The sequence below is a fragment of the Lissotriton vulgaris genome, chromosome 6 (genome assembly GCF_964263255.1).
Source record: "Lissotriton vulgaris chromosome 6, aLisVul1.2, whole genome shotgun sequence".
Lineage (NCBI taxonomy): Eukaryota > Metazoa > Chordata > Amphibia > Caudata > Salamandridae > Lissotriton > Lissotriton vulgaris.
In genome coordinates this window covers 1788630096-1788657039 of record NC_141694.1, presented here as the reverse complement: position 1 = coordinate 1788657039, position 26944 = coordinate 1788630096, and the positions used below count along the sequence as shown (strand labels likewise).

Genomic DNA, 26944 nt, shown 5'->3' with positions numbered 1-26944 from the left:
ATAGCGCGTTCAGCAATATTTAACAAATGCTCAGTTGCTGACATCATTTCCTGCTGTAAACCGCTAGGAGCATTATGATCATAGTAGTGAAATATAGAAACATTCATTTTGTTGTAAAAAAGTGTTCATGAATAAACGAAAATAAATCAGGAAAAAACAATGGTGTAACATTATAGTCCGAGAGCCATATTTTTAGAAAAAATATGTGGTTTTGTTAAAGTTTTCTTTCCAAATTCGTACTTTGACTTCAAAGCATTCTATTTTAAGGTACTTGTATTCCTGAGGTGCATAACTTAATATTTAGACCTCCATTTGATATACATAAAAGCCCCCAGTGGCTGGCCACCACGCAGCGGATTAGAAGACCTTTCCATGCATTTAGTGTTTAGCCCCGATTGTATGCCTCAAGTGGCAGATACAATCTCAGTCTTGCTGTAATGCTCGGTGCGCTTAACCATGTTATCCATCACAGATTAGGATTCTCCAGGTTTTCTCCAGTTCTCATAGGCTCTCTTATATGAACAATTGTATATATAAAAAAAGTGCTAATAAAATAATATGTGCAAATTAAAAAAAAAAAATAAAATGAACGTATAACTCGTAGATTTAAAGAGGCTGAAATTTGCATGTCTGTTGCTCCCTAATTTGATATGGAGCTGGCTATGATGAAAAGAAGATGTTTGTCCTAACTGGTTTACCAAATATACAAATTATTAACAAGTAGATATAAATTTCTTCACTTTGGTTCAAACCAATTTATTTGTAGCTCCCTCCTATATGGTACCAAGAGAATCCAGGGCCTGTAAATAAATGCTACGAGTGGGAAGGAGTACTCATTATGTCACCCACTAAAAGTAGCCTTTTAATGTATGTCTTAGATCAGCCACTGCATCCTGTAGAGCAGTTTTAAACTGCCAATTCAAACTGGTAAAATAAACCTTTTGCCAGACCAAGCCTTCCTTTTTAATAGATATACGACGCCCCTAAAGTAGGCCCAAAAACCGCCCTATGTTAGGATGAATTGTAGTTAAAAAGTAAAACGTGGTCGCCCTCCGGGGTATAGGCCCAGATGCTGTGTCTTTACTGTATGCATCCGCCCTGCCGACAAGATTGATGAAGGCAGCTGGGCTGTGTTTCGAGATGTCCTACCCGCACAATAAAAATGATTGATTCTAAAAAGTAAAATGTGTTTTTACGTTTGAAATGTCCTGGCAGTGAAAACCTCTTATGCCCTTATTTCACTACTGTAAGGTCTACCTCTATTATAGTAAATGTAATAAGGTAACCCAGTGTTATCCTAAGTGCTAACCTTTGGTTGGGAGCAGATAAAAGTGTCATGTTTGGGCTCAAATGAATTGTAATTTAAAATCATTTCTAATGGTGTAGTCAGATATTAGATTACAATTTTGAAAATGCCACTTTTAGAAAGTTGGCATTTTCCTGCGCTTAACTTTCCAAGGCCTTCTAGAAGTTTCCAGCTGCAGGGGTCTGGTAATTGCTCCCTCATCGGAAATGCGGATTGGCCCCAAAGAGTGAACAATAGTACTTGGGTGTAGCTGAGAGAGGGCCAACCTGCCAGGATGGGAGGGACGGAACTGTTCCCTACATCCATTTACATTTCAATTGACTGCCTCCAGCACACTCGCAAAGGAACCTACCACCTGCCTATTGACACCCTAGGCCGCCTGGAGGGGGAAGAAAGAGGAAGAAACTTTCCAGAGGTGGACTAGAAGCTTACCTGCATTCAAACTGTGGCAAAGGTGGCCCCAAGCATATTGAACCTCCTGGGCCACTCATCAGTACACTCCAGGACCTGTGGACATTACAGAAGGCAGACTGCCTTGTTCCCCCAGAGCTCTGCCCTGCTGCATGAGGCCTGCCTTGTTCTCCACAGGACTGTCTTGCTGCTTTAGGTCTACCCTGCACTGAGAAGGAAAACTCCCTTCATCCCAGGCTAACTTGACTGACAACAAGGGTCAGTTGACCGACCCTTTTGGAGGTCCAGGAATACAACAAGCTTCAGAGGCCTCCTGGCAACTGCTCAGCTGACCTGCTTCAACTGGCCCTGCCCAAGGGCTGCTGGCCGCTGCTGTATTGTAATTTATCGTTCAGTTAATTAAAACTCCCAATTAAAAATAAGAGCATTACATTAAAAAACACGTATATCCATCCATCTTTTTGATTTATGCACCATGTGCAGATGCGCTAAAATGTACAGTTCGTTAATAGGGTGTTCCATAATAATGCGGAGTGAGAGGGAGAACATACCCAGATTTCAATTCTAGTTTGAGTTTTTAGGGGCAGAAGAATATGCCAAGTTAAAGTGCCGATACATCAAGATGTAAACATAACGAGTACAATTTAGCCAAATCAAATATGCCAGGTTAAAGTGCTGGTGCATCATGATGTAAACATAGCAGTTGCAATTAGCCAAATCAATATATACTTAAGACTTGCATTGGAGTCTCTTTTCCACCATGTCGAAGAACTTTGTGAGGCGGCAGTTCAATTGGGTAGCAGTAGCGTTGAAGCACAGCTTCACTGCCTGCAAGTCCTGACACCGCTATGTTTACAAATTGGACAGAGTAGAGTGCACCTCATGTCCATTAGGATTGGACAAATGCAGATAACATGCAAAAGGTCCTCTCTTCCCGTTCCACAGAGGCAGCAGGTATGCTCTCCTGCTATCCTTTTCCAAGGGGGTAGGTGCGGGAGAATCAGTAAGATTACCAAAGCGTAGTCTTAAGAATTTATCTTTTGTCTTCATTTTAAAACCTGTGCTTAAATAAGTTTGTGGTATAAGAACTTTATAATCATTGAGCACTGTTCCGCCATCCGCCCTTTTGCCCAGGGTTTCTTTATCTTCAATTATGGATATAGTTTCTGTTGCATTTGTTACTTCCTTCTTGAAGTTGTGATGGTTTGCCGAGGTGGCCCACAGGCTAGTTAATCCTAGTTTTGATAATGAGTCAAACAGGTACTCTCTGGCAGGTGAAGTTCCATGGCATGTCAATTCGGTTCAGATATACAAGTTCATTGATACTGGCTTGGTTCCTCTAATCTTGTGCCAGCTTTTTATGTATACTCCACTCCTTTCCACTTACTGCTTCTGTAAACCAAATTTGAGGCGAATTTGGGCGGGGACTTAACTATGTTGCAGCACAGTCAAGTTATTAAAAGCACTGAGAAGCAGAGAAAAGTGTACAGGGACTCTTGCGGTTTTGAAGCCCATGCGAGCAGCAAAAATTACATCACTCACTATGCTTCACAAGCCAAATACACAATCCCCATTTATTTGAACTTGAAACAGCTAAAGGGGCTTATTCACTGGCCACTCAAAGTATGCTGTCCTGTGGTTATACCTACAACATGAATTACACAAGTAACTGATGGCTGAAAGGAGAATGTACTGTGTATACATGTACAGATTACTTTGGTTTTGCCATGTAAGATGCAAGCGCCACTATGTCAAACAAAAATACAATAAATCAAAAAACCAAAGAATGTCATGTAAGCAGAAAGCAAAAGGATTCAAATGCAGAAATAATTTTACCACCACAATTTGATAAATTATGAAAAAATACTGGTACTTCTGAATAAATTATTAACGTTTATGGCGTGGATAAAGGTCAAAATATAACTTCCTAGCCTAGGTTTTTTTCTCCAGAAAATCAAGAAAGACAGGCAAGGGGTTTAAACATCAATAGGAAAAGGAAAGTCGCTAATGACCTCAAGATATTTAAATGCAAAAATAATTAAATAAAGGGGAACAAAATTTCTATGTTAAAGAGTTGACTGATCTAGGTGATCCTCGTCTCCTAAACGCCAGGTCATGTGGTTGGATACAAGCTGGGGGGTTCGCTAAGCGTAAGGCTAGCTTCGCATTTAAAAAATAACATGAGGGACGGAAAATGCCCAGAATGACCAACCTGGAGTCCATCTGAACAGGGCTCCAAGATGCTGGGTAATGTTTGCAGGAAACCTTGAAATACAAATATGCAACCAAAATAGTTTTGAGAAAGACAAAATCACAAAATAAAGCCGAATACATCAACCTTAAAATGGTCTTTAAGATGAAAAGGTCATCTTTGTTGCTATGCAAATATGAATTTAAAGTTTTATTTTAAAGTTTTGTTATCTGTTGGGAACGAACAGGCTGCTCCGTGGCAGTTAGAATCACACGCCTATTTCTGTACAATAAATTAATTCTTCACTGACTCAAAAGAGTCACATACATACCTATGGAGGTCAGACTATACATCTATAGACTTAGAATACAAATTTTTTGTAATGGACACCTCCCAGGTTCAGTCCAGTGACCAGACATCATTCCGGGACAGACCTATAGCAATGCTGCTGCACTGAAGAGAAAGGGCAATTTGATACAGAGCAACTTAACAGTCCTCTGTCTTCCAAGCCTCACACCTAACGTTAGATGAGAACAGGCTAGACACGTGTCATCAACTAACATTTTCACTTGACAGCTATGAAAATCACCAGAGAGTGGATTTCTTGATTGTGTGATGAAATACATACTTTACCAAAAAAAAAACCTTAAAATGACACAGGGCTTCAATAACAAGCGGCTCTACATAACACTTCAAAGTGACTCAAAACACCACAATTTGATAAATTATGAAAAAATACTGGTACTTCTGAATAAATTATTCATGTTTATTGTGTGGATAAAGGTCAAAATAAAACTTCCTAGCCTCATTCTACAGTGAAATGCCACACATTTATAACATGCAGTTCCAAACAGTTGCTAATGACAAATTACCCAATCAGAAAGTACATTTACCCAAAAATGTATTTAAATGGAGTCAGATTATATAGGTAGGGCTCCCAGTTTTCAGTTTATACTTATTTTGTACAGATAAATACAGACAGAAAACAATGTGCTTCCTGTCTGCATTTATTTTTAAAAATGGAAAACATACAGCAAATTGGGCTTTTTGTGAGTGCCTTTCCATACTGTCTTTCAATAATTCTAGGCCAACAGCTGAACACATAGATGACATGGGAAGTTAAATAACGATATATGTCGACATCCATTTATAGTATAATGTCAATATTTACTTGTGGCTGCATTGTATTGTTGTGTTATATTTGGCTGCTTAATTTTCTAAAACATGACAGGCATCCAAGTATGAGCACATATTTATTAGTTAAATGTGGAAATGCCACCTGCGCGTCGGGCATGGGGGGGGGGGAGGAGTTGGCAGTACCCCCGGCTAATAAGGAATGCAGTGCGACTTGCGAATTGGTGAAATGGGTTTCATGCAATGCTAGATTTAAGCTAATGCACTTCAATTATGTGCATCACACACATTTAAAACCAGTTAAACAAAGTTAGATGAATAGAGACAGTAGTGTGGATTGTCCCAGATGTGGGGGAGGGGGTGCTTGCTTCCTACATATGGCTTGGGCATGCTGCAGGGTGCATGCCTATTGCACAACACGGATTACACAGCTGCAAACGGTAACAGCACTGGCAGTTGAGGAATCGCCTCGGGTGTGTCTATTGTTAAACAACCTAGAGGGGGTAAAATGTACTGGAAGTTCCTACAGTTGGCAGTAGTACTGGCTAAGAGAAGGGTGGCCATAGGGTGGTTCAGCACGAGGGCCCCGTCCTTCACATTATGGTGTAAATAAGTTATTGAGTGGGCACTGGTGGAGGAGCTGCATATGAAACTCAATCGACAAGTTTGTAAGGGGACTTAAAAATGTGAGCCCACTGTTGGAGGACATTCACATGGGGATGGGTGGGGCAGTAAGCAGGGCTAGCAAGCACAAGGTACGGAACATACTGTCATACAGGAGTGGTGGCCAGACCGAGTTGTGAGGGGTTGGGGATGCACACTGTGTATATCGGGGCTCAAATGTATCCATGATCATTGACTACTGACGTACTAGTTGAAGCACTTCCTGAGGGGGCTCTGGGATCGAGACTGAGGGATGGGGAATGGTGTTTGGATAAGTAGATACTTGCACTTGGAGATGGACTGAACAAATGTACGGCTGGTTGACAATTCTTAGTTTTACTTGTGATTAGTTGTGCTGCAATCGTATAGTATAGATTTGATATTATGTGTAGCTATGACAATGGGCTTACTCTCAACAAATAAGTTGTTTTTTTTAAAGTGGAAATATACCACATTACAACTTCATCTATTTAAAAAATAAATATGGATAAACACTGACAAGATGGGAAAAAATAAATATAAATACAGAAGGAACTGTTAAAATAATAAATATCATAAAACAGGAAGCCCTATATAAAAAGTCAAAACAGCACAGTGTGGATAAAATGTAGATGCCAGTCAGGATTTCACAAGTAAATTAGGATATATATTGACTCACCAGATCTTTTACGGTTATTTTCTTGAGGGGTTCGAAAACTGCTGGCACCATCTATTGTGAGAGGCGGCAAACCTGCAGAGGAAACATATAAACTCAATGCAGCCAGAGAATGAAAATCACACGCCGTTTAAAAATGCACAAGACTTTGAAAAACAGCATATTACTATGGACATTTAACAAAGTACTGCTACTGAACTTCACCTTCACTTTACGGGTCAGAATATGCTCCTTAACCAGTAGTCAGCTTTCGGATCACATTCAAAATTAAAGTGTTGTCAGTCCGATTAGGTTGTTTGTCTCCTATCAGAGTTCCCTATCATCTCATTCTACTGAATGTTTTGTTAATTTTATTAATATAGCGCATTAATGCCCTAAGTAATCACGACTGCTGGCAGAGTTACCACAATTTAAACAACCAGGTCTTTACAGCTTTCCTAAACGAAAGAGGGCTGGGTTCATTTTTAGGTCTCGCGACCTATCGATGCGCGCAAGCTCATCGAGCGGAGCGAGAATTCATGTGGGCAAAACACAAGTCAAACCAAGGGCTTTCAGCCCCGCGGTTTTCTTGCAGTTCACGTGTACATGCACGCGCATCGCATGCAAGCCCAGCCTCTCGCATTCCCAGGCTCTCCCGCCCCCATCCGGCATCAGGCACTCCTCCCACACCTCACGGACATCTGTTCAGCACGCGCATCGCATGCAAGCCCAGCCTCTCGCATTCCCAGGCTCTCCCGCCCCAATCCGGCATCAGGCTTCTCCTCCCCTAGCAGCACTCCTCCCACACCAGCAACTCCCCCCTCCCACACCAGCACCTCCCCTCTCTCTCCCCGCAAACACAGCCTTGCCCTAGCAGCACTCCTCCCACACCAGCACCTCCCCCCTCCCACACCAGCACATCCCCTCTCTCTCCCCGCAAACTATTGCATCTCCGTGTTCTCTTTTCATGGACTCTCGATTTTATTTCTTGCTCCTGTACATTCCTTTACTCTACTTTTCGTCTGCTGAGTGAACTCTTGCATTTCCTTCCCCTCTGAGGTTGGCGTACTTTGGGTAAAGGCTGCTCCAAGCCCTCTCTCCGCGGGCTGAGAGGTAATTGTTGGCATTCAGTTTTCACTGAGCTCGGCGCTCTGGTTCACAAGCTTTCCGGGTCAGATAACCATGTTAACGGAAGCCGGGGTGATTTGTTTCCAGCGTGAGAGCAAATGTGCAACGATTTTACATTTCGTTGCTTGAAACATCGCGCCTCGCATCCAATTACAAGATAACACGGATGTTTTAATCTGATACAGTAACTGTCTTGCCTGTCAAGCAGATCATAAAGCGTTTTTTTTTGTTGCAAAGTAATTGTGACAATTTAAACAGCTATGCTGTGAAAAGGCTGATTAGCTAGTAAGCGGATGTAGGTCTTAACACACAAACTAAAATGCCTACCACTAATAATACTATTATTGCTGCTGGACTACAGTGATGCACCGAAATGTTTATAAAAATAAAACGCACCCACATTTAATGAACCAGTGCATAACGCTTACCCGGTCTACCTTGTGCTGAAGCCTAACCCTATCCCTTAGACAAATGTGCATTAACCTTAAGACCATCAGTAACCTTAAGGCCTAAGCCTAATATCAGCAATTGCTGTAAAAATAAATCTAGTTGTGCTTTACTCCTTCCAATCAAGGTGCGGACAAAATGTCGCCAGTGAGTCTTAACAAAGGATTTGTGCAAACTAAAAACGGCAATGGATTAATTGAATGTTGTGCACGATCTTCAGTGGATGAAGGCGAAAGGAGAGCCGCACGTCTATGGTGTGTATGCTAGGTGAAGGAACATGGAACGCACGTGCACCCCAACTTCATGATCAATGAGTGATTGCAGCAGAACACATGAACAGCTCTCTCTGAAAGACTAAATGAAGTCTTGAATCAAAATAATGCTATTCGTACACCTTGACCTGAACTAGCACTGTCAATATACAGTCATGAGGTCAGATTGGCCCTCAAAGGGTGCTGGAAAGCGAGCAGTTGGGAGGCAGACGCCATCTAATCGTGCAAGATATGAATCCAATCTATCCATACTTTTGTTGGTAAAGTAAAATATTTGACCACGCATTTGGGGTAGTTCAATCTCTCCTTTCACCTAGCACCTTCTGCTCACACCCAAAGACCCTTGAAAAGCAGTTTTGTTTTTCACCAGCCAAACTGATATTTTTGTCCCAGAAAGTAAAAAATGCATAAAAATTCTTTGCCTTTACTTTATACCCTGCTATTGTAATATTTAAATCCTATAGGTTTACGACTCTTGTAAAAAAAAATTCACAGAAAGCTTAAAGGTGACACCTTTTGTAGCTGCGGTTACAACCCCAGAGTCTGTGTTTGTGATTGACGCTTCAATTTGCATGAGGCGTGCCGATATCTTGGAGATGTTGTCGGATGGTAAAATTTCTCGACCTTCTCTGTTTGGCAGTTATTTATTTCCTCCATCCCATAAACCGGCAAATAAATGGGAGAAAATATAGTGTTACTCAAGCGGATTTTGGAGCAGTTTTTGGGAAGTGCACGAGGCGTGCACGAGCTTGCCTGAGCTTCTGCTCTTCAAAGGCTCCCATTTGCTCCTGCCTCCCCACTACTTCACTCGCTTCCCTCACGTCTTTCACGCCCCTCCTCCCTTATCACTCTTAATTACATCTGTATCCACACATGCTCTGGTTACTCCACCCCTAATTATTCACTTCACTTGCGAGTCAGGCCGTGACTCGCATTCTAGCCGTCTGCCTGTTGCCTCCTCCTCCCTCCCACTCCCTTTTCCTCTCCCAGCAGCTTGTTTTTTAGGGCTCGCCCCATTCTTTCAGCCCCTCCCGCCTCCACACACAATATGCCCACCTTGTGTATTTATTTATTCATTTCGATTTTTCTTATAATGAATAAGTTGCATATTCCACCCAAATAGGTTTCAGGGCGCAGAAAAGTGTGATTAAGTACAATGGGTAAAACTCAACCACGCAACGCCACTCACTCACACACGCAACGCCACTCACTCACACACGCAACGCCACTCACTCACACACGCAACGCCACTCACTCACACACGCAACGCCACTCACTCACACACGCAACGCCACTCACTCACCCACGCAACGCCACTCACTCACCCACGCAAGCCCACACTCACCCACGCAAGCCCACACTCACCCACGCAAGCCCACACTCACCCACGCAAGGCCACACTCACCCACGCAATGCCACACTCACCCACGCAATGCCACACTCACCCACGCAATGCCACACTCACCCACGCAATGCCACACTCACCCACGCAATGCCACACTCACCCACGCAATGCCACACTCACCCACGCAATGCCACACTCACCCACGCAATGCCACACTCACCCACGCAATGCCACACTCACCCACGCAATGCCACACTCACCACGCAATGCCACACTCACCACGCAATGCCACACTCACCACGCAATGCCACACTCACCACGCAATGCCACTCACCCACGCAACGCCACTCACCCATGCAACGCCACTCACCCAGGCAACGCCACTCACCCAGGCAACAACACTCACACATGCAACGCCACTCACCCACGCAACGCAACTCACTCAAAGCCACTCACACACAGTGCCACTTTCACCCACACTGTGCAGTGCACAATAGGTCTCGCAGTACGAAAGTTGGAGCTATTTGTTTTGTAAATGACAAAGCCCTTTATGTTTTTAAAATGAAAACAAAAATAAAAGGCATTGTTATTTGCAATTGTAATAGCTCCAACTTTCCTACTGCGAGACCTATTGGCAACGCCAGTGCTAGTTAATGGTTGAAGGGAGTGTATTCCATGTCTTGGTTGCTTCCATCACAATGCTCTTTCCACCCAATCTAGTTTTTTTTAATCTGGGCTGTATCAAAAGATTGTTTCTAAAGACAATGGTCCCAAACATTAACAAGAATAGAAGAAACCAAATGAATATAGACCAAGATTGAAATCTATATTTACTGTCCAGCCGGACAGGTTTTAATAGCATAGTTATATGTAGCCAAGTTGTTGAACAATTACCAAGCGGACACAACCTGTGTCCAACTATCACATATGTGAAAACATATGACGTACATAAAAGTGAGAGGCAAGGGAGGGCAGTCTGCGAGTTATTCAGAATTACAACAGACAATTGATATAAAAGTACAGTGTGTGTGACTTTTACAATACAGTATTTAATTCATCAAGTGTATACTGTCGACGACGTTTCGATCCCTACTTAATATGGGATCATCATCAGGACATATTAATACATGCCTCAATGTTAAACAAGGAGACAAGGTCGTCTAAAGGGACATGACAAGGAAGCCTTTGCATATGATAACCGCTAAGGCGTTCCAAGGGTAAAGAACATATCATGGGCAGTAAAACTCCCGCATTCCGGTCTGTGGGCCGGTTGGTGTGACTGATAGTTCCGGTGATACAACGGAAGTCCTCCTCAATGGGAGTCTGCAACAACGGGCGAGTCAGTGCTCGTTCCGTTTGACGTGAACCCACATTGGTCTGGATGGACCAGCAAGGTTAGGTAGGGTTTCAAACACTGAGCCAGAATGGTGGCAAACAACTTAATTTCGGTGTTGAGGAAGGAGATGGGACGATAGTTCGCACATCTAGGGGAGGGGGGGCTGGGATTTCGGAAGAACCACAGTAGTGGCGATGTCAGTTTCCTGCGGGAAGGAACCTTTCTCCATGGATTCAAGAAATAAGCTGGTCAAGTAGGGCACCAGCGTGTCTCAGTATGCCGCGTAATACTCCTGGGGAAGTCCATCAGGGCTCGGGGTCTTACCCGAGGAGGTGAGGGTGATTGCTTTAGCGATTTCTTTGCGTGAAATGGGGCGGTCCAAGTCTTTCTGAGCTGACATTTCTAGTTTAGGGAGACGCACCCCACCCCACTCAAGGAGGGCCGAGAGTGACAGCTCGGGGGCCTGTGTTGTGTATAGTCTCTGGTAGTAAGCCGCAAAGGTATTAGCCATCGCCAGAGGAGCACAATGGACCGATCCATCCTAGTCAGCCACCTCTGGGATAATACGATTCGCCCTGGGGTATGTGGCCAACCTGTGCAGGAATGTGTCGTTTTTATCCCCTCACCCATAGATTCTCACCACTGAAGACCTCCAAAGGAGCTTCGCCGCGTCTAAAGAAAGCTGTCTAAATGTCATCCCGAAGGTGGGCAAGTTGCAGGGCTTGGGCGGCATCCTCTGATGTGGATAGGAGCTGTTCCAAGCAGAGCGCCTGCGCTTCCTTGGATGTTATCTCCTGTAAATGCGCCCGTCTCTGGATCTTTAGCTGCCCCTTAACGAAGCCCCTCATGGTCGCCTTCCCCGCCTACCAAAGGGTGCCCAGGGAGGCTACAGAGCCAGCATTGGTGGCGAAGTATTGTTTAAGCTTCCTCACCATCACGTTCATCCTCCATGTTTGGCAAGCCTAAGGAGGGGGGGAACCCCTGAGCTGAGGAGTATTGGCGAGTGGTCGGAAATGCCTCTGGGCAGAATGCGGACATCTAGAATCGCAGAACAGTCAAGCGCGGGGACAAAGATCGCATCTATGCGCGCTTGTGTGTGGAGAGCTACGGAGGTATGAGTGAATTGAGTGGTGCGGGGGTGCCAGGTGCGCCATGCGTCGCAAAGTCCCAGGGACTCCGACCAGCTCTGCAGCTGTTTGTTCAGGTAGCGGATGGAGGACCAGACGTATCAAGGGCCAGTGCGAAAACTGCATTAAAATCACCCGCCACAACCATATTGCACATGGGCGTATTGTTTAGCAGGGCTGCCGTATGCGCGAGTGTGGGCGTGAACAACGAGGGGGGAGCAAATACCGACTTGAGTGTGAGAGGGGAGCCAGCCAGCGACCCACAAACTGTCCCTCACGACCCTTGAGGATCGTGAAACATTTGGGAAAGAACAAAAGGCAGGGTGAGTCTCAGGAGGATGGCCACCCCTCACGAGCCCCTGGAGAAGCCGGAGTGCCTCACCCTGTTGTAGCCATAGCGGGCCAAGAAGGGGCAGCAGTTACCCAAGAGGTGCGTTTCCTGAAGCATAAGAATAGCTTTGTGGAGATGCTGCGCATATCTGAGAACCGCCGTGCGCTTGTGCCGATCCAACAGGCCATTGACGTTCCACGACAATACGTGGAGAGACGCCCTGGGCACAGTATCAGTGATCATGGTAGGTGGTGCCTGATTCATGACACGTAGCATAACAGGGGTGCGTAGTTGTGCATGGGGGCACGCACTGACAGGACCATTCACGTTCTATAAGAGCGTGTCCTGTCCATCTAATAAGTTTCTGTCCATTCCGCGATTGCTGAAACATAAGACCGGGTGCAAGTTTGGACGCTGTGTAAAAGTTGATAAAATAAAAATAATAAAACCAAGGCTAAACACTATAAAGTCAGAGGACAACGGTCCCCTTCCCCCCTCCCCACTCCCACCCCCCACCCTACACTTCGAGAACGGAAGTATCTGTCACCCCAACAATGAACTAATGGAACAGAACTAAACTAAAATGCTAGCTCGTATGGAAGCGTGGAGGACCCCACCTCATGACAGGATGTACATAAACGAGATCATCATAGGAAAGAAACATAAGACAACTCTTGACTCTTGACAGTCCCCGGCTGCGAAGCCAGGCCCGGCAGGCAGGGACGCGATCAGGCAGGATCTCTCAAGCGCATCGGGCTACGCGAGAGGTTAGAATCTGGAAGATCAAGACGAGAGGGCCGGGGCGAGGCAGCTCTGCACTCCAGGCGGCCAGAGGAACCAGACGGCCTCCTGACAGAAGATTCCCCAGAGAGCATCACTGGCTGCCAGGAGCGGCCCGAGGGGGTGGGTGAAGGGGGGTTACACGGTGAGTCCGACCGAGACCTCCTCTGTCCACAGCGCCTGCGGTGGCGGTTGCGCTGCGGCTGGGGGGTGCGAAAGGTGCGGGCTGGATGGCGGAGGCTCTTGTTCAGGGGGCCCCCCAGTCGCACCGACATCCGTTGTGGTAAATCGGTCTCTCTCGGTTTGCGTGACAGGGGCCTTCGCCGACCTGTCGGTTCTCCCCATGGTGATACCCCCTGGAGCCACCAATTCCCAGAAGGAAGAGAGGTCCCAGCTAAATCCACTGCCGCACAACTCAACACCCAATGATCAGGATGGGGCAGGAGCAGAAGGGCCAACAGCCGGGCACAGATACTTCAGGACTGGGGGCCCAGACAATGGCGGAACAACGGCGGAGCAGGGCTTCGGCCCAGGAGAGCCCCCACACTACAAATACAGTTCCCAGAACCGGACGGCTAGCCAGAGGCCCAGCAGCCGAAGTGCGGGTCCAGTCCCGGACTCCCGCTGCCGCTCGATCTATGCGGCTGAAGACGTCCCCGGAAACACCCCCGGCCTAGAATCACTGCACGCCATGTGCCCCCCCACAGGAGGACTGCAGAATCCGGGGGGACCACTTACACTCTTGACTGGTCCTGGGGAAGATGGAAGAAGGACCCAGGCCGCACCAAAGACAGAAGAGGCCACTCAAGCCAGTCCACCTCCGGTCCACTTCTTGGCCGAACCTTCGTTCGGACGGAAGGTCTCCAGCATATGTCTCAGGACCCCACTGGTGCCCGGCTCTCCCACCAACAAGGTCTCCACAATCCTGGGGCACCCAAATACCTCTTAATTGCCTCTCCGCAGTTCCTGCTGTCCAGCGTAAACTCCAGTCACACCGCCGGACCGTCAAACGAAATCAGGGCACGGGTGGAGACCTACCCAAAGTGGAAGCTCCATGAAGGAATGAGAGGCGGCGAGGTGGGTTCAGACGCTGCCGCTGGCTCGGATCCTCAGAGTTTGCGCCTGGAGGATCTCTCGGACACCATTTTGCTCTAACCACAACTGGAAAGTTCCTCAGGCTAAATGGCTTTAAGCACTGGTCTGTCCATTAGTGTTGTCTGACCAATATATTCTGCCAGCGTGACTTTAAGGACATCAAATACCCCAGCAACCAAGCTTTTCTTTACTTCTGAGGTAGCTGTGTCACTCAAGGACTCCGATCTGTTATTTTCTGTGAAGCAATAGCTACAAGGTCCAGCATTCCTAGACCATGAGTGCTAGGTGTGCACCAAGGAGCCTCTGGTCATTGTACCCCCATGTCAGCATCCCAGCGGTCTTCACCCCGGAACCCCTGCTCTGCTCCGTAGAAGCTCCCCGCTCCCAGATCGAGGAAGGACCAGGAAGCATTGGAAACCTCTCCACATCTAATGGTTACCTAGACAAGCTGGACTACGCAGAGCATACCTGGCCACCTCCAACTTAGACTGTGCTTGACATATGGGATAAACTAGTGACCAAACGGGGGCTCACTACCTTTCCATCTCTCAACACACCAATTGAGCGTAAACCTGACTTTAAGCCAGCACAGATGCCTCAATCCTTTCCTAGCTGGAGGGCTGGGAGAACGTCAGACATTGCGCAACATGCTTGCAGGACTCTCCCTCAACAGTTTAGACAAATGTAACGATGACAACCACGTCCCAGAAACTACGATATTACACTACTGTCACCCTAGACATTGAGGCTTCATCCCATCAGGGAGCGACTAGGCACTACACTCCTTTAGAAAAACTGGTGCGAGCATACGCTGGCTCCAGGGGACTGATATCCAACACATATCATAAACTGCAGCACTCTATGGCACAACAAACCTACCCCTATCATTCGTACTGGCAAGGTACAACTACTGAGAGTGTCTCACCTAAGCAATGGGATGTCCTCTGGTGGGATAGACCCAAAACCTATCAAAGCGTATCCATCAGCTGATCGCAAACGCGTGGAAAAAAATACATCGGCCCCTTCCATGGCTCAGTGGTTCACTCGTCTATGGCATGACGATTCTCACACAATTTAGCACACACTCAGGCTAAATTTCAACGTATCTGGCGCCCACTGATGCACGACTTCACCTGATTCGAACATACATGCTTTACCCCACCAAAGCTGCAAGTCTTGCTGCTCTTTGACTAATCTCTCTTTAAAACGTACGCTGGTTGCATGGGAACCATTCATTAATAGGGAACCCTCCTATACCCTAAGAAGGTGTAACATTACAACCCTCAAACTCAACCCCTCAGCACTAACCAGGAATTGTCATAATTTTATGTTTTTTTGTTGACCTCTTTCATCTTTGTTTTTCTTCTTTTTTTTGTTTAATGAAATGCTATCCTGTAGGTAACCTCAGAGCGCATCTGCTCACCCACTGTGTGCCTTTCTATTTTCCAGCAACACTCTACTGGTGCTGCCATATGAACACTGACTTTGTGCCACTTGGTCCTATGTCATTGAACGTTGGTCTCTAGCAGGCATGTCATACTTTGCTGTACTTAACTGAAAATGTTCGATAAACAGATTATCAGCACAAAATAATTTAAAAAAACAATTGCCTATTACTGCAACTCCTTGATCAAGGAAAATGTATGAATGGTTACACAAAGGGGGAACAGAACTGTAAAAAAATTTTTTAAAGAGCATTAAGGGACAGTGGATTGTGTAAAATTATATACTGGTTGCAGAAGTAACTGGAAAAGAAAAATGAGCATTCAACTATATAGATCTGAAGATTTTCAGTTAGGATGACAAGTGTTTGTATTTCATGGTTTCGGATTCATATATATTTTCTTGGAGCTGGCTCTAAATTTAGGTTATGACAGCTGATAAAAAGTCTGTTGAGCCAATCACTCAATTCATCTTTATTCGATTCACAATGTGTATCATAAAAGCGCACATAATTAGCATACAGCGGGATATGATTTTCTTCTGGTTAAAACAGCCCAGAGAAACATTGCTAGTACCACACATGTATACAAATTAGGAAGTAATTGCAAATACAAACACGCTGGTCTACATTGCTTGAAATGTAAAGACTTCATTATAGGTACAATAAAATCTCCTCAGATCGGAGTAAAATTTTCACAAAAAAACAAAATGTGAATCACTAATTGCTTGTAGATATCACAGGGACAAGACATTAGTTCCTGTGACCAATTGTTGACACTTGGAAAAGACGTCAAGCGATTAAATATATAAAATCTAAAACGTGTTAAAACAAATCTATCTTGTGTTTTTAAAACATTAAAGAGGTATGGTTGCATTGAGCATGTGGACAGATTGTGTTGAACAGAAGGTTTGACCAATTCCACAGAGAGTCTCAATTTCCCCAAGAGATTTAAACACACTGCTTTAAGTGCTTTCTTCATACTATTATTAAAAGAATACGGCTGTTAGCAGGATTCCGGATGGCTAATATCCACCATTAAGTTCTTCATAAAATGTAGCCATGGACCTTTTAGCGCAGACTCAGAGTCACAGCAGTCCTTTACTAATGCACAGTTAAATTCCATGTGATCTGAAGTCCAGATCTTGTGCCAAAGAAGGCCTGGTTGTATCTTAATCAAATCTGTTAAATAGGTAGCACCCAGTTCAGAATGGCACCCAAAATTTGAACAAGTGGAAGCGCCAAAAGATTATTTAAAAAAGGCATTTTCAACCACCTGTAGTTGTTCCACAATTACGTACCCCCACAGCTCAGATCCGTACATACCAGTCGTTCTACATTTTGCATTGTAGATAGTTAACATTTCTTTTGGCAGTTTACAGCCAAGTTAACTTGCGAAACTACACAAGGCCGCAACAGATCTAACAAATTGCATCGAGATACGAAAAGGTGGGAGTTAGTGGAATGATATATTTCCCTATAAAATGTTGCGCATCTTAGTAGAACTTCGACCTACTGTTGTGGCGAAAGTTTTGCTAATATTAATTCTCAGCCTCAAGTTCTCCATGAAGTGCACAAATCGATCAAGACTATGCAGCAGGGCCATTGGAGTACGTGCCAGGAGTACTGCGTCGTCCGCATAAGGCAGGACGGGTATTGGCCTTTGTTTAATCTGTGGCAGATACAGATATGAATTGGCAAGGGTGTCATCTAAGTTATTAATGTACAAATTGAATAAAAAAGGGGCGAGCATACACCCTTGGCGAACTCCATTTACAATATTAAAGGAACGTGAGCATTCGCCCTTTAAACCAAAGCGAAACCTGGCACAACTAGTGGAATATAAATATCTCCAGAAGATAATAAATGGTGTGGTCAATGCCCATTGAGGTCATAACGGACCAAAGCTTATGGTGAATTACACAATCAAAAGCTGTTGACAGATCGACGAAAACCAAAAACAAGTTAGCTCTTTTAATTAGAGCATACTTAGTCATGAACAAGTTTAAATTATTAGCTTGATCCATAGTCCCTATTCCTTTTCGAAATCCATACTGTAAGTCTAAAAATATATTATTGCAGTCCACCCAACTTGGCAATCTATTTAGGATTTTAGGACCCACAACCTTAACCAGAGAATCTAGCAGCGAGATGGGTCTATAATTTGCATGGCAGTTGTGGTCACCTTTTTAAATATAGGTACAATATGGGACTCAGACCATGAAGGAGGGAACCCTACACATGATCTGAAAACAAGGGTCAAGAGGGGGCCCCAAACCTTCACATTAGCCTTAAACAAATCGACAGGGATCGCATAGGGCCCTGGTGCTTTACCACCCTTGCTTGAACTTATAGCCAGGGTGACCTCTTCCAGAGTAAAATGGAGGTCAAACCAGTCATATGCCATAGTGGAATATAAAGTATCCACCAACAAGACCGATATAGTGTTGTTGCCACCACACTTTGTAAAATCAGTATATAATTTAGAAAAGTGTAATACCCAAACCTCTTTGTTCACTGCTATCTCTATTTTAGGCTGGTAATCCCCACTAAAAAAGGGTGAATTGACTACACGCACGAATGCAGTAGAATCATCGTTACAGCTGGCAACATACAATTTATTCTGTGCCTCCGCTTTCAGACTTCTTTTGCGGTTTTGTATTTCAAGTCTGTACAGCCGTCTCCTATGCTAAACCTCCAAATAGTTCCTAGGTGTACACTTTAAAGCCAGTTTTAAGTTTTTGTGTGCCTCGGAGCATGCATGATCAAACCAGGGCTTCCTATTTACTTTACTTCCTTTCTGCTTTGAAGTTAAGCCCACTTTAATTGCCTCGATAATACTATCGAATGACTCCATAATATCAGAGGCACCTGCCCCAAACATCCAAACATACGTCAAAGGCCCTTCTTCGTTGGTAAATTAGTTGCTCTAGGAAACTGCTCGGTTCAACCATAGACCACCGTAGAGTATAGCCATTTGTTCGCGACAATTCTAGGTTCTCAACAGACATAGTGTTGAGACAGATCCCCTTGTTCTTTAAAGCAGCCAGAGTTCAGCGTTAAGCTCTGGGAGAAGTGGTCACTCGTTGTTAGATCAAGAATTTTAAAATCAATAACTAATGCCGAGTAACTGGTAGGAAACAGTATAAAATCAATAACACTTTTACTCATGCCACAATCGTAAGTACAAGGTACCACAAATGGTTCAGTTTTCAAATTAGTTTCTGAGGCCCAGATCGTATTTAAAGATAAGTTCATTATTTTTTTCACCATATTCGGAGTGTAAAAAATGGGCAACATCGTTGTTTGTCGGAGAGGTAAAACCACAGATCTTACTCAATGCCATTTTACAGTTTGATATTAAAATTCCCCCCACACCAAGATTTTCTCTCTGTTTCCCTTAGTAATTCGAGTTTCTAGATCGATATTAAGTAGGCTCAAAATAAATAATATATCAGAATCGCAAGCATTGTTGCAGAAATTAACGAAGATCTAAGTGTAGAACCCATTAGTTCAAGAGAAACAATTTGGTAAAAAGTATTAGGGATTTTTACATTTACATTAGAGGAAGTTAATTTGACACATAAATGCAAATACCACTTTTGGACCTACTATATCTTGATGGTACAAGAGATACATTAAATGTTTTATAACCATTGAAGTGGATTGGTTCCCTGGTACACGTTTTCTGTAAACAAAAAATGTCATAACCGGTCACAAACTCTAAACCTTCGGGTAAACTAATCTTACTACGAAGCACGCCACTTTCCAACTTAAGACTGTAATCGTAGTGGAGTCAGAAGTTGTACAATCCAAATTTATCTCATCCCTCCGCACAATCTGCTTAATACGTTGTTGAGCCTCCAATACGTCCTCCTCTGTCAAGGAGTTATTACGAGGCATTAGAAAAGTAGGGACAGGATTATAAGCAGGTGCACCTACCATTGAGTCGGACTGAAGTCAATCTACCTCAATAAGACTAGAGAATCATATCTATTGGATGTTGCAATAGAATACAATGGGGGACAAGGCTTATTCGAATTTAAGATTGGTAGTTGAATCCTGGTAATAGTAGGCACGATCGCTGCATCTCAAAAGACCGCTGGCTATGCAACTGTAACGGAGGCTTATAAAAAAAACTGGTAATACTGAGATTTGGTTTAGATTAGTAGGCATGGAGTTTGTCCTTCCCATATCGTGCTTGGTGGGGATTTAAAGGAAAGCACCACACAGTCACCTTGAAACACCTTGGGGCCCCTACCAACCCCATCCTAACACTAGATTTTAACCAACTAAGAGACTTTTGTCAACGAGACCCATGTTTCCTTTAGAGGAGCACCTAAGGTTGGGCATTGGCCAAAATAATCGCATACGGGGTGGCAGCGGGGGGGGGGGGGGTGAGATCTAATCGATCATTGACGTGCACAGGAATGATGGGATGAGTAAGGTGGGTGGAGAAAGATCCCCCCAAGGAGGTACTAAGTATGGAGGCCAGAGGTGTCACTTCATTATTATATCTATCTACATCTTGTGCTAAATGGTGCTGCTGGAACGGGTTTGACACTTGGCGCGTAGTAAACTCTGGATTCTCTATAACAGGTTGTTGTGGCCAGAGAGAGTTTTAGAGGAACTGGAGGTTATACCATCAATATTATCCCAGACATGATAGTTTAGCCCACTATGGGGGTTTACTGTGCCTAGTCGCTCTTACAGGTTAGCACCTCACATGCAACAGCTTTCAATCGGTCTGTAAGAGTGCAAACAGAAGTTTTCATGAAAACAGTCAGGGCATGGGCAGATGTCACTAATTAAGTGCAGTCCAAGGGTGCAGCAGATACTAATTTATTAGCAGTTCTAGGGGGCTTTGGAGTCGCTGCCAGCTTCTGCGTTAGAACCTTCTTAGCTTTGGTTGTCCCGCCGGGTAAAGCCACAGTGGGAGCAGCGGGGAAGATCCTTGGAATCTTTATACGTTTGGATGGAGGATGGGCATTCAAAGTACTGGGTGAAATTAAATTATGCGCAGACTCACTGTTGTCATTGTTCGAAAAAGTAGTTCCCTCGGTCTGCGTTTCAGGTGGTTGAACTGTATCTGAGGTGATTAAACAAGAAGTTACTGGTTCAGGGATGTTCTCAGAGCAGCTGGTTAGAGTTTCTTCCATCCTTAGAATTTGCTTCTCTATCGTCCCCATTGCCCCGGTTATATAGTTCATAATAGACTGCCTTGACTTTGGTGGGAACTTTGCTATTGCACAGCTAGGGTATTTCCTTTTCACCATTTCCATCCCTCTAATTGAAACCAAATAGATCGTAATAACACAATAGGTTATGAGTACTAGCCGTGCGCAAAAACGCTTTGCAAGTCAAAATGTACAGTACCAGTGGATTGATCCTCGGTAGGAGACAGTAAAGCTGTATAAATCTTCGAGGCGCAGAGAAAAGAGGGGGGGACCAGCCCTGCCACTTCCTGTCACTGACAGGCGCACCCCCGCGGTGCGGGAGCCCTGGCCGAGTTTTATGCGCCTCCTGGCACGTAGATTGCAGAGCTGGCGGCGTCCTTGCCGCTAGGCAGGCTGGGGATTGTGGTTGGTCCCCCCGCAGCCACACAAGCAGTCAAAAAAGGGCTGTCTGTGGAGCTTTGGTATAGTAGCAGAGAAAGCCCTTGGCAAGAAAAGAGCATTGATTCCTTTTCTAACACAAGAGATGTTCCATCGATTCTAGATAGCAAGACAAACTTATCCAAAATATCCTTATCCTAAAACCTATAGACCTGACCCCTTCTAATATTGGTATATATAGTCACCTAAAGTGCCTATATATGTGGTATTTTTATAGCACAAACATAGTCACAAGGCAGTAGTGCACAGTATATGGTCAACGATAAGCATAAATCAACTAGTAAAATGAGAGAAAGCTCGGGTGTGGATGGTTAATACATTATGATGTAGATTTAAAGAGGCGAGTCAACTCTTTTCTAAATTGAATCAATGTTGGGGCATTCGTAACGGATACTGAATGATCCTGATCGGCGGCACAGCATTGATCAGTTATCGACGTGGTGATAACTGAATTGCCAAGGGGAAAGCTGTTCTCATGAGACAGCTTACCCTTCAAGTATCACATCTGTGTCATCAGGAGTAGCAGACTGTGGTAGAGATACTTTATAAATAAAAAACTAAAGAAAACGGACATCAACTGCTTTTTAAAAAACTGTTTGTTTGCCAAGGCAAATGCAGGTACAAGGATTGCCAACTATTCCATTTGCAGTCAATCACAATGAGTTGCAAATTACAACCGCCTAATTAATATTCATTTGGCATGTTATGGGACAGCTGCAAATGTACAATTTGCAAATAATTTAGTGCAAACTGCGCATTTAGAGACTGGGAATTATACATATCACGCCTGCTCCTTCATGTCATATAGCTCAGTGTCTGTTATACACACATACGCTGCCAAGTATTCCGATTGCTTGTGTGCAACATTTCCTTATTTTCAGGGCGAAGTATGCATGATATTTCGCTGTTAATGTGGGACACTTGAGTGACACGTTATCAAGAGAAAAAGAAAACAGCTGTTTTACTGTATTGAGATTAATTGAACAACAAATACTGGCAATGCCAATAGGTCTGACTTTAAAGGTATGTTGTATGGTAATGTGAAGCATTACAAGTAGATAGCATGAGAACGGATACGCATTTGTGTGGAAGCAAAGAACCTATAGACTAATATTGGTGAGGTGTCAAGCCAGACCTAAAAATCGCGTAGGTTAATGACTGCCCCCTCCCATCTATACTGCTGCCAGAGAAAAACCCCATCAATTACCTAGTTATCTAAGGCACTTGAATAGAATTACTGTGTCCAGTGTGTGGCCCTGAAAGTCCAAACTCAGAAAGCTGGATAAACAGAATTATCACAGTTATGTGGAGGAAAGGCACTTTTTTGTGGAAGCACACAACTTCTGCTCAATCAAAACATGCATTCCTGGATCCCAACATGTGGGCAAATCCAAAGCCCCTCTCTAATGATGCTCACATAATTGCTTGGCGACAGATGCACTGTCAAGTCAGACCATAAAAATTTGCCCTTTTGTGTAAGGTAATAGTATAACAAAGCTGTGATGTTTCTACAAGGTTATTAACCCACACCTACCACCATAAAAAAATGTAATGAGCAAGATTCTGGATACATAGAAGTTCTCATTAACACTGAACTGGTGGAAGTAACACACATGGAGACCAGGTGATGTTTATTCAATAGGGGGGCTGAGGTGCCACAGCCCGGGCTGCAGTACTGGAACAGATCGGCCTGTCAGACAGAGTGACCAGATTGAGGCTAGCGCAAATGGTCCAGCACAGTTAAGCACCCTTCCTGAACAGGCCTACTTGAGAGAGACATTCAACGTTCCCACCACATGAGAGAGACATTCAAAGTTCCCACCACATGAGAGAGACATTCAACGTTCTCACCACATGCCAACTGTTGGACCCGGCCCTTTTGGCAGGTCCACCCTGAAACTTTTTGCTTTTTCCTAGCCTGTTTCTGTGACCTGGTGTTGGTGATTTTAGGCCTCTGCGCACTTTTTCACTGTGGTACAGTGTAAAGTGTGTGAGCTCTCTGTGTATGTATGGTGAGTGACCTGCCCTCCCATAGGAATGAATGGGGAATATGTATGCCCATGGTAGTTCCTGATGTGTGGGGAGTGCAGGGTCGAGTTTGGTATGTGCGAACTCGTGAGATTGAATGCTGCGTAATGATGTATGCAGCATGATTGTGTCTAGTGTAGAAGTGCCACTTTTTAGAAGTTGGCATATTTGCGTAATTTGTGTCTGGAGTGTGATTGGCTGAGGCTGGCTGGTGAGCCTGGCTCCAAGAGTCTGGGAGGGTCTGCCCCGGTGGTGAATGGAGTGTTTAGCATGCTGATGTGAGGGGAGGAGTGAGCCTGGGCCTGCTTGTGGATTGACTGTCTGGTTTGAGGGTCCTGAGTGAGGCTGGGTTTTCCCCACACAATGCTGGCTCCAGCCCCTGAATTCCCTATAACCAGTTCTAGCTGGTTCTCCCACTGCCTGCACCCTGCTAGACAAAGGATTTCTCTGTATTAAAAGGGGCTGTGTCCCCTTCCAAAATGTTCTTGTTTTTGGACTTGAAACGACCAGGGGCGTGCTGCTGCTGGGGCCCAGGGGAAAGGTTTGCCTCCCTGGGCCCTGCCCAGCCCCTGGATGCTGGAGGACTCTTCTTTGCAGGGAGCGGTTTTGCTCCACATTTACTCCTCCAGGACTGCTGGGACCTTTTTGCTTGCTAGTAGTGGCTGCCCAGGACCTTGTCCTTGAATTCTGAGCTGCCTGTGACCCTTCTTGATGCAGGGGTTAACTCCGAGGACTTGTGGGGTTGTCCGTGCCCCCAGCACGATATGAGCGCTTTATTGGGGCTCTGCAGCGTGGAGCTGCTCCCTGTCCTGCTCTTTGTGCCTGGCAGGTGCCCACCCTGCATTTAGCCAGAGTTCCGATATATTTTTATATCACGGGTGCCACCCCATTTATTTGATTGTCTGATGGGTGCTCACCCCGTTTCTACTTTTATTTTTGCAACCGAGGGTGCCCACCCCTCTTTGTGCCCCTCGGAATCGCCGCCGCCAGCCCGGAGTTTGCCTCAAGGGCGCTGGGCCCGCCTCCCGACCGAGGGCTGCGCTGCCATTGGCGCCCCCCAGTCACCGGAAGTCAGGCATCTTCTGCCGGGACGGGGGCGGGACCTGCAAGCCGGCAGGAAGTCCCGCCCGCCGCCGGCCAGGGGAAGAGGAAGTGTGGGCTGTTGCGGGGCTCCCGTGTGCTGAGGGAGCCCCGAGAGAAGAAGAGGAGGAGCCGAGAGGTAGCGTGGCCGGTGCTCGAGTGAAGAGCCCTGTGTGAGGGCAGAATCCCTAGCCCGCGGCCCTTTCGCTGAGGAGTCCGTCCACAGCTGCTGGTAAAGAGGAGCAGAGGCCGTGGCTAGAGGAGAAGCGGAGCACCCCAGTGCGAGGGAGAGCCCCACTACCAGATGCCTGCAAATGCCCCGGTGAGTCCCGTGTTCGCTAAGGTCCCCGGAGCTGCTGAGAGGAGAGGGGGGGCGTCGGGGCACATTGCCGGTGCCCGCCCCATCGGTGGTGATCGCGTGGGCTCCTGGGTAAGCTCGAGTCCCCAGAGGGGGGACTCCAACCAGAGGGGGGCCTTATTTCTTTACTGAGCCCCGAGAGGCTCCTGAGGGCCATTGGTTCTTCTCGAGTCCCCATGTGGGACTCCAACAACGCTGCAGTTAGGTGTAGAGCCTAGATAGGCTCTGAGGGGCATTTCAGTGATTCAGAGTCCCCCGAGAGGGACTCCAACGTTCCAGGCATTGTGTTTGCGCCCCGAGAGGCTCCTGCCCATATTTGATTTACAAGCCCAGCGAGGCTCGAGGTGCCATTGTTTTACGAGCCAGAGAGGCTCATGGGGGCATAATGGTTCAAGAGTCTGTGTGGCTCCTACCTTTTGGCGCAGTTCTATGTAAGGGGTAATGAGAGCCCATGCCATAGTTTTATGGATGTCCCAGCTGCCCAGCAATTAGTGGGCAGCTGCACCGTTTAAGACCCTGACATTTGGACACAGGGCGTCCTAGCCCCAACAAGGCCAGTTGGCCTAGGGACTGCCACAATTGGTGGCTTATGTAAGTTTTGCGCAATTGTGTGGTTTTATTACACCTCTGAATGTGTTTTCATGCATCATGTGTTTTTGCGCTATTGAGTTGTGTTCTGGCACCTCTGAATGTTTTATGCATCATGTGTCTTCCTTGATTTTACACCTCTGAATGTGTTGGTTTATGCATCATGTGTTTTTCCTTCCCTGCACCTCTGAATGTGTTTTTGATGCATCATGTGCATCATATTACACATCTGAATGTATGTTTTATGAATCATGTGTTTTCCTTCCCTACACCTCTGAATGTTGTGATGCATCATGTGTAATGTGTTCTTGCTTATACCCCTAATTGTATTGAGATACTTAGGTGGTTGTGCATTCTAGTACAGGTGGTCCTAGTGAGGTCCTGGTTCCCTGCGTGACATTCTCCTAAGGTGGTTAGGGTTGCGTAGGTGGTACTTACCTGTTACCGGTTGTTACTGGTTGTGATTTATAACTGTTAATTTGTGCTACAGTGATTTTATATCCTATATTCTATGTTCTACTAAGAGCTGATCCTGACAGGCGCCCACATGGCCCTGTCCTGGTGTAAATAATCCCTTGTGAATATTGCCCGTGCCAGTTGGCACAATGTACATGTGTGATTTCTATCTGATGTGTTTTGACAATACAGAAGTTATTTTTACATAACCTTGTGTGGGGTTCCTTTTGTGGTGTGCCTATGATGTTGTTGCTGATGTGTGCTTGCGCAAATGCTTTACACATTGCCTCCGGGATAAGCTGGTCTGCTCGTGCCAAGCTACCAAGGGGGTGCGCAGGGGTTATCTTGGCGTGCGACTCCCTTGCCCTGACTAGAATGGTGGTTTCTGCCTGGCTTTGGCGTCAGCCTTAGCCAACCTGAAATAGCCAGTTCTAACACCAACAATATTAAGACAGACCAGCCGGGGGAGCCAGGCAGATTTCCTTCTTTTATCATCGACCTCCAGGGTGATAGCATCTTATAGGGAGTGACATCTATTCTACTTTGTCTCTCATGATTGAACCATCTCTTGCTCCCAACCCACTGACTGCTTTGCTGAGGTACGTTCGGCCATTACCATTAAGAACAGGTCATTTTACTGCCATTGCCTTACTCCTAACCAAACGGTAGATCTCGCTTCACTGGGGTGCTCGCACTCCTCCAATGGTGCCCGTCTGGCTAAAAGATCTGGCCTACTGGGATACAAACTCTGAATTATATGTTACCCTTCAGCCACAAACTTCCAGGTCCACAGATATCGGCAGCCACTGCGGGACTACTTGTTGTCCTTGGATCATTCTGCTGACACTGAAAAAGCAACCTAAATTCTTGTTAACTCTTCAATGCTGTATAATGCATTCCCCTGATTTGCTCTGCGATGCCTGATGTGTTTTGTCTACTTTGAAGTTGAGCTTGTCTCTATAGTCTATTTGGCCTTTTGCTTATGTTCATCTTTTTAGGTCTCGCCTGGCGAAAGCAGCGTATGCGCTTCTCTCGCCATTGAGAGTACCTTTTGGAATCAATTCTGCCAAGGGCTTTCATGCACGCATCTGCATGGACAAAGATGGCTGCTCTCACACCATTTGTCCAAAGCAAACAGCATGCGCGTGTCCGTACGGACTGTGGACAATCGGACGCCA

At 45.5% G+C, this 26944-nt stretch overlaps 1 protein-coding gene across 1 annotated transcript in view; it reads right to left on the bottom strand.

Moving 5' to 3' along the window:
* Positions 1–26944, bottom strand: part of PBK (PDZ binding kinase) — a 130952-nt gene that overhangs the window by 59673 nt on the left and 44335 nt on the right. Inside the window, exon 4 of the mRNA XM_086928045.1 lies at positions 6364–6435. Within this exon, the coding sequence (XP_086784171.1) occupies positions 6364–6435 (72 nt within the window). The remainder of the gene's footprint in view (positions 1–6363; positions 6436–26944) is intronic.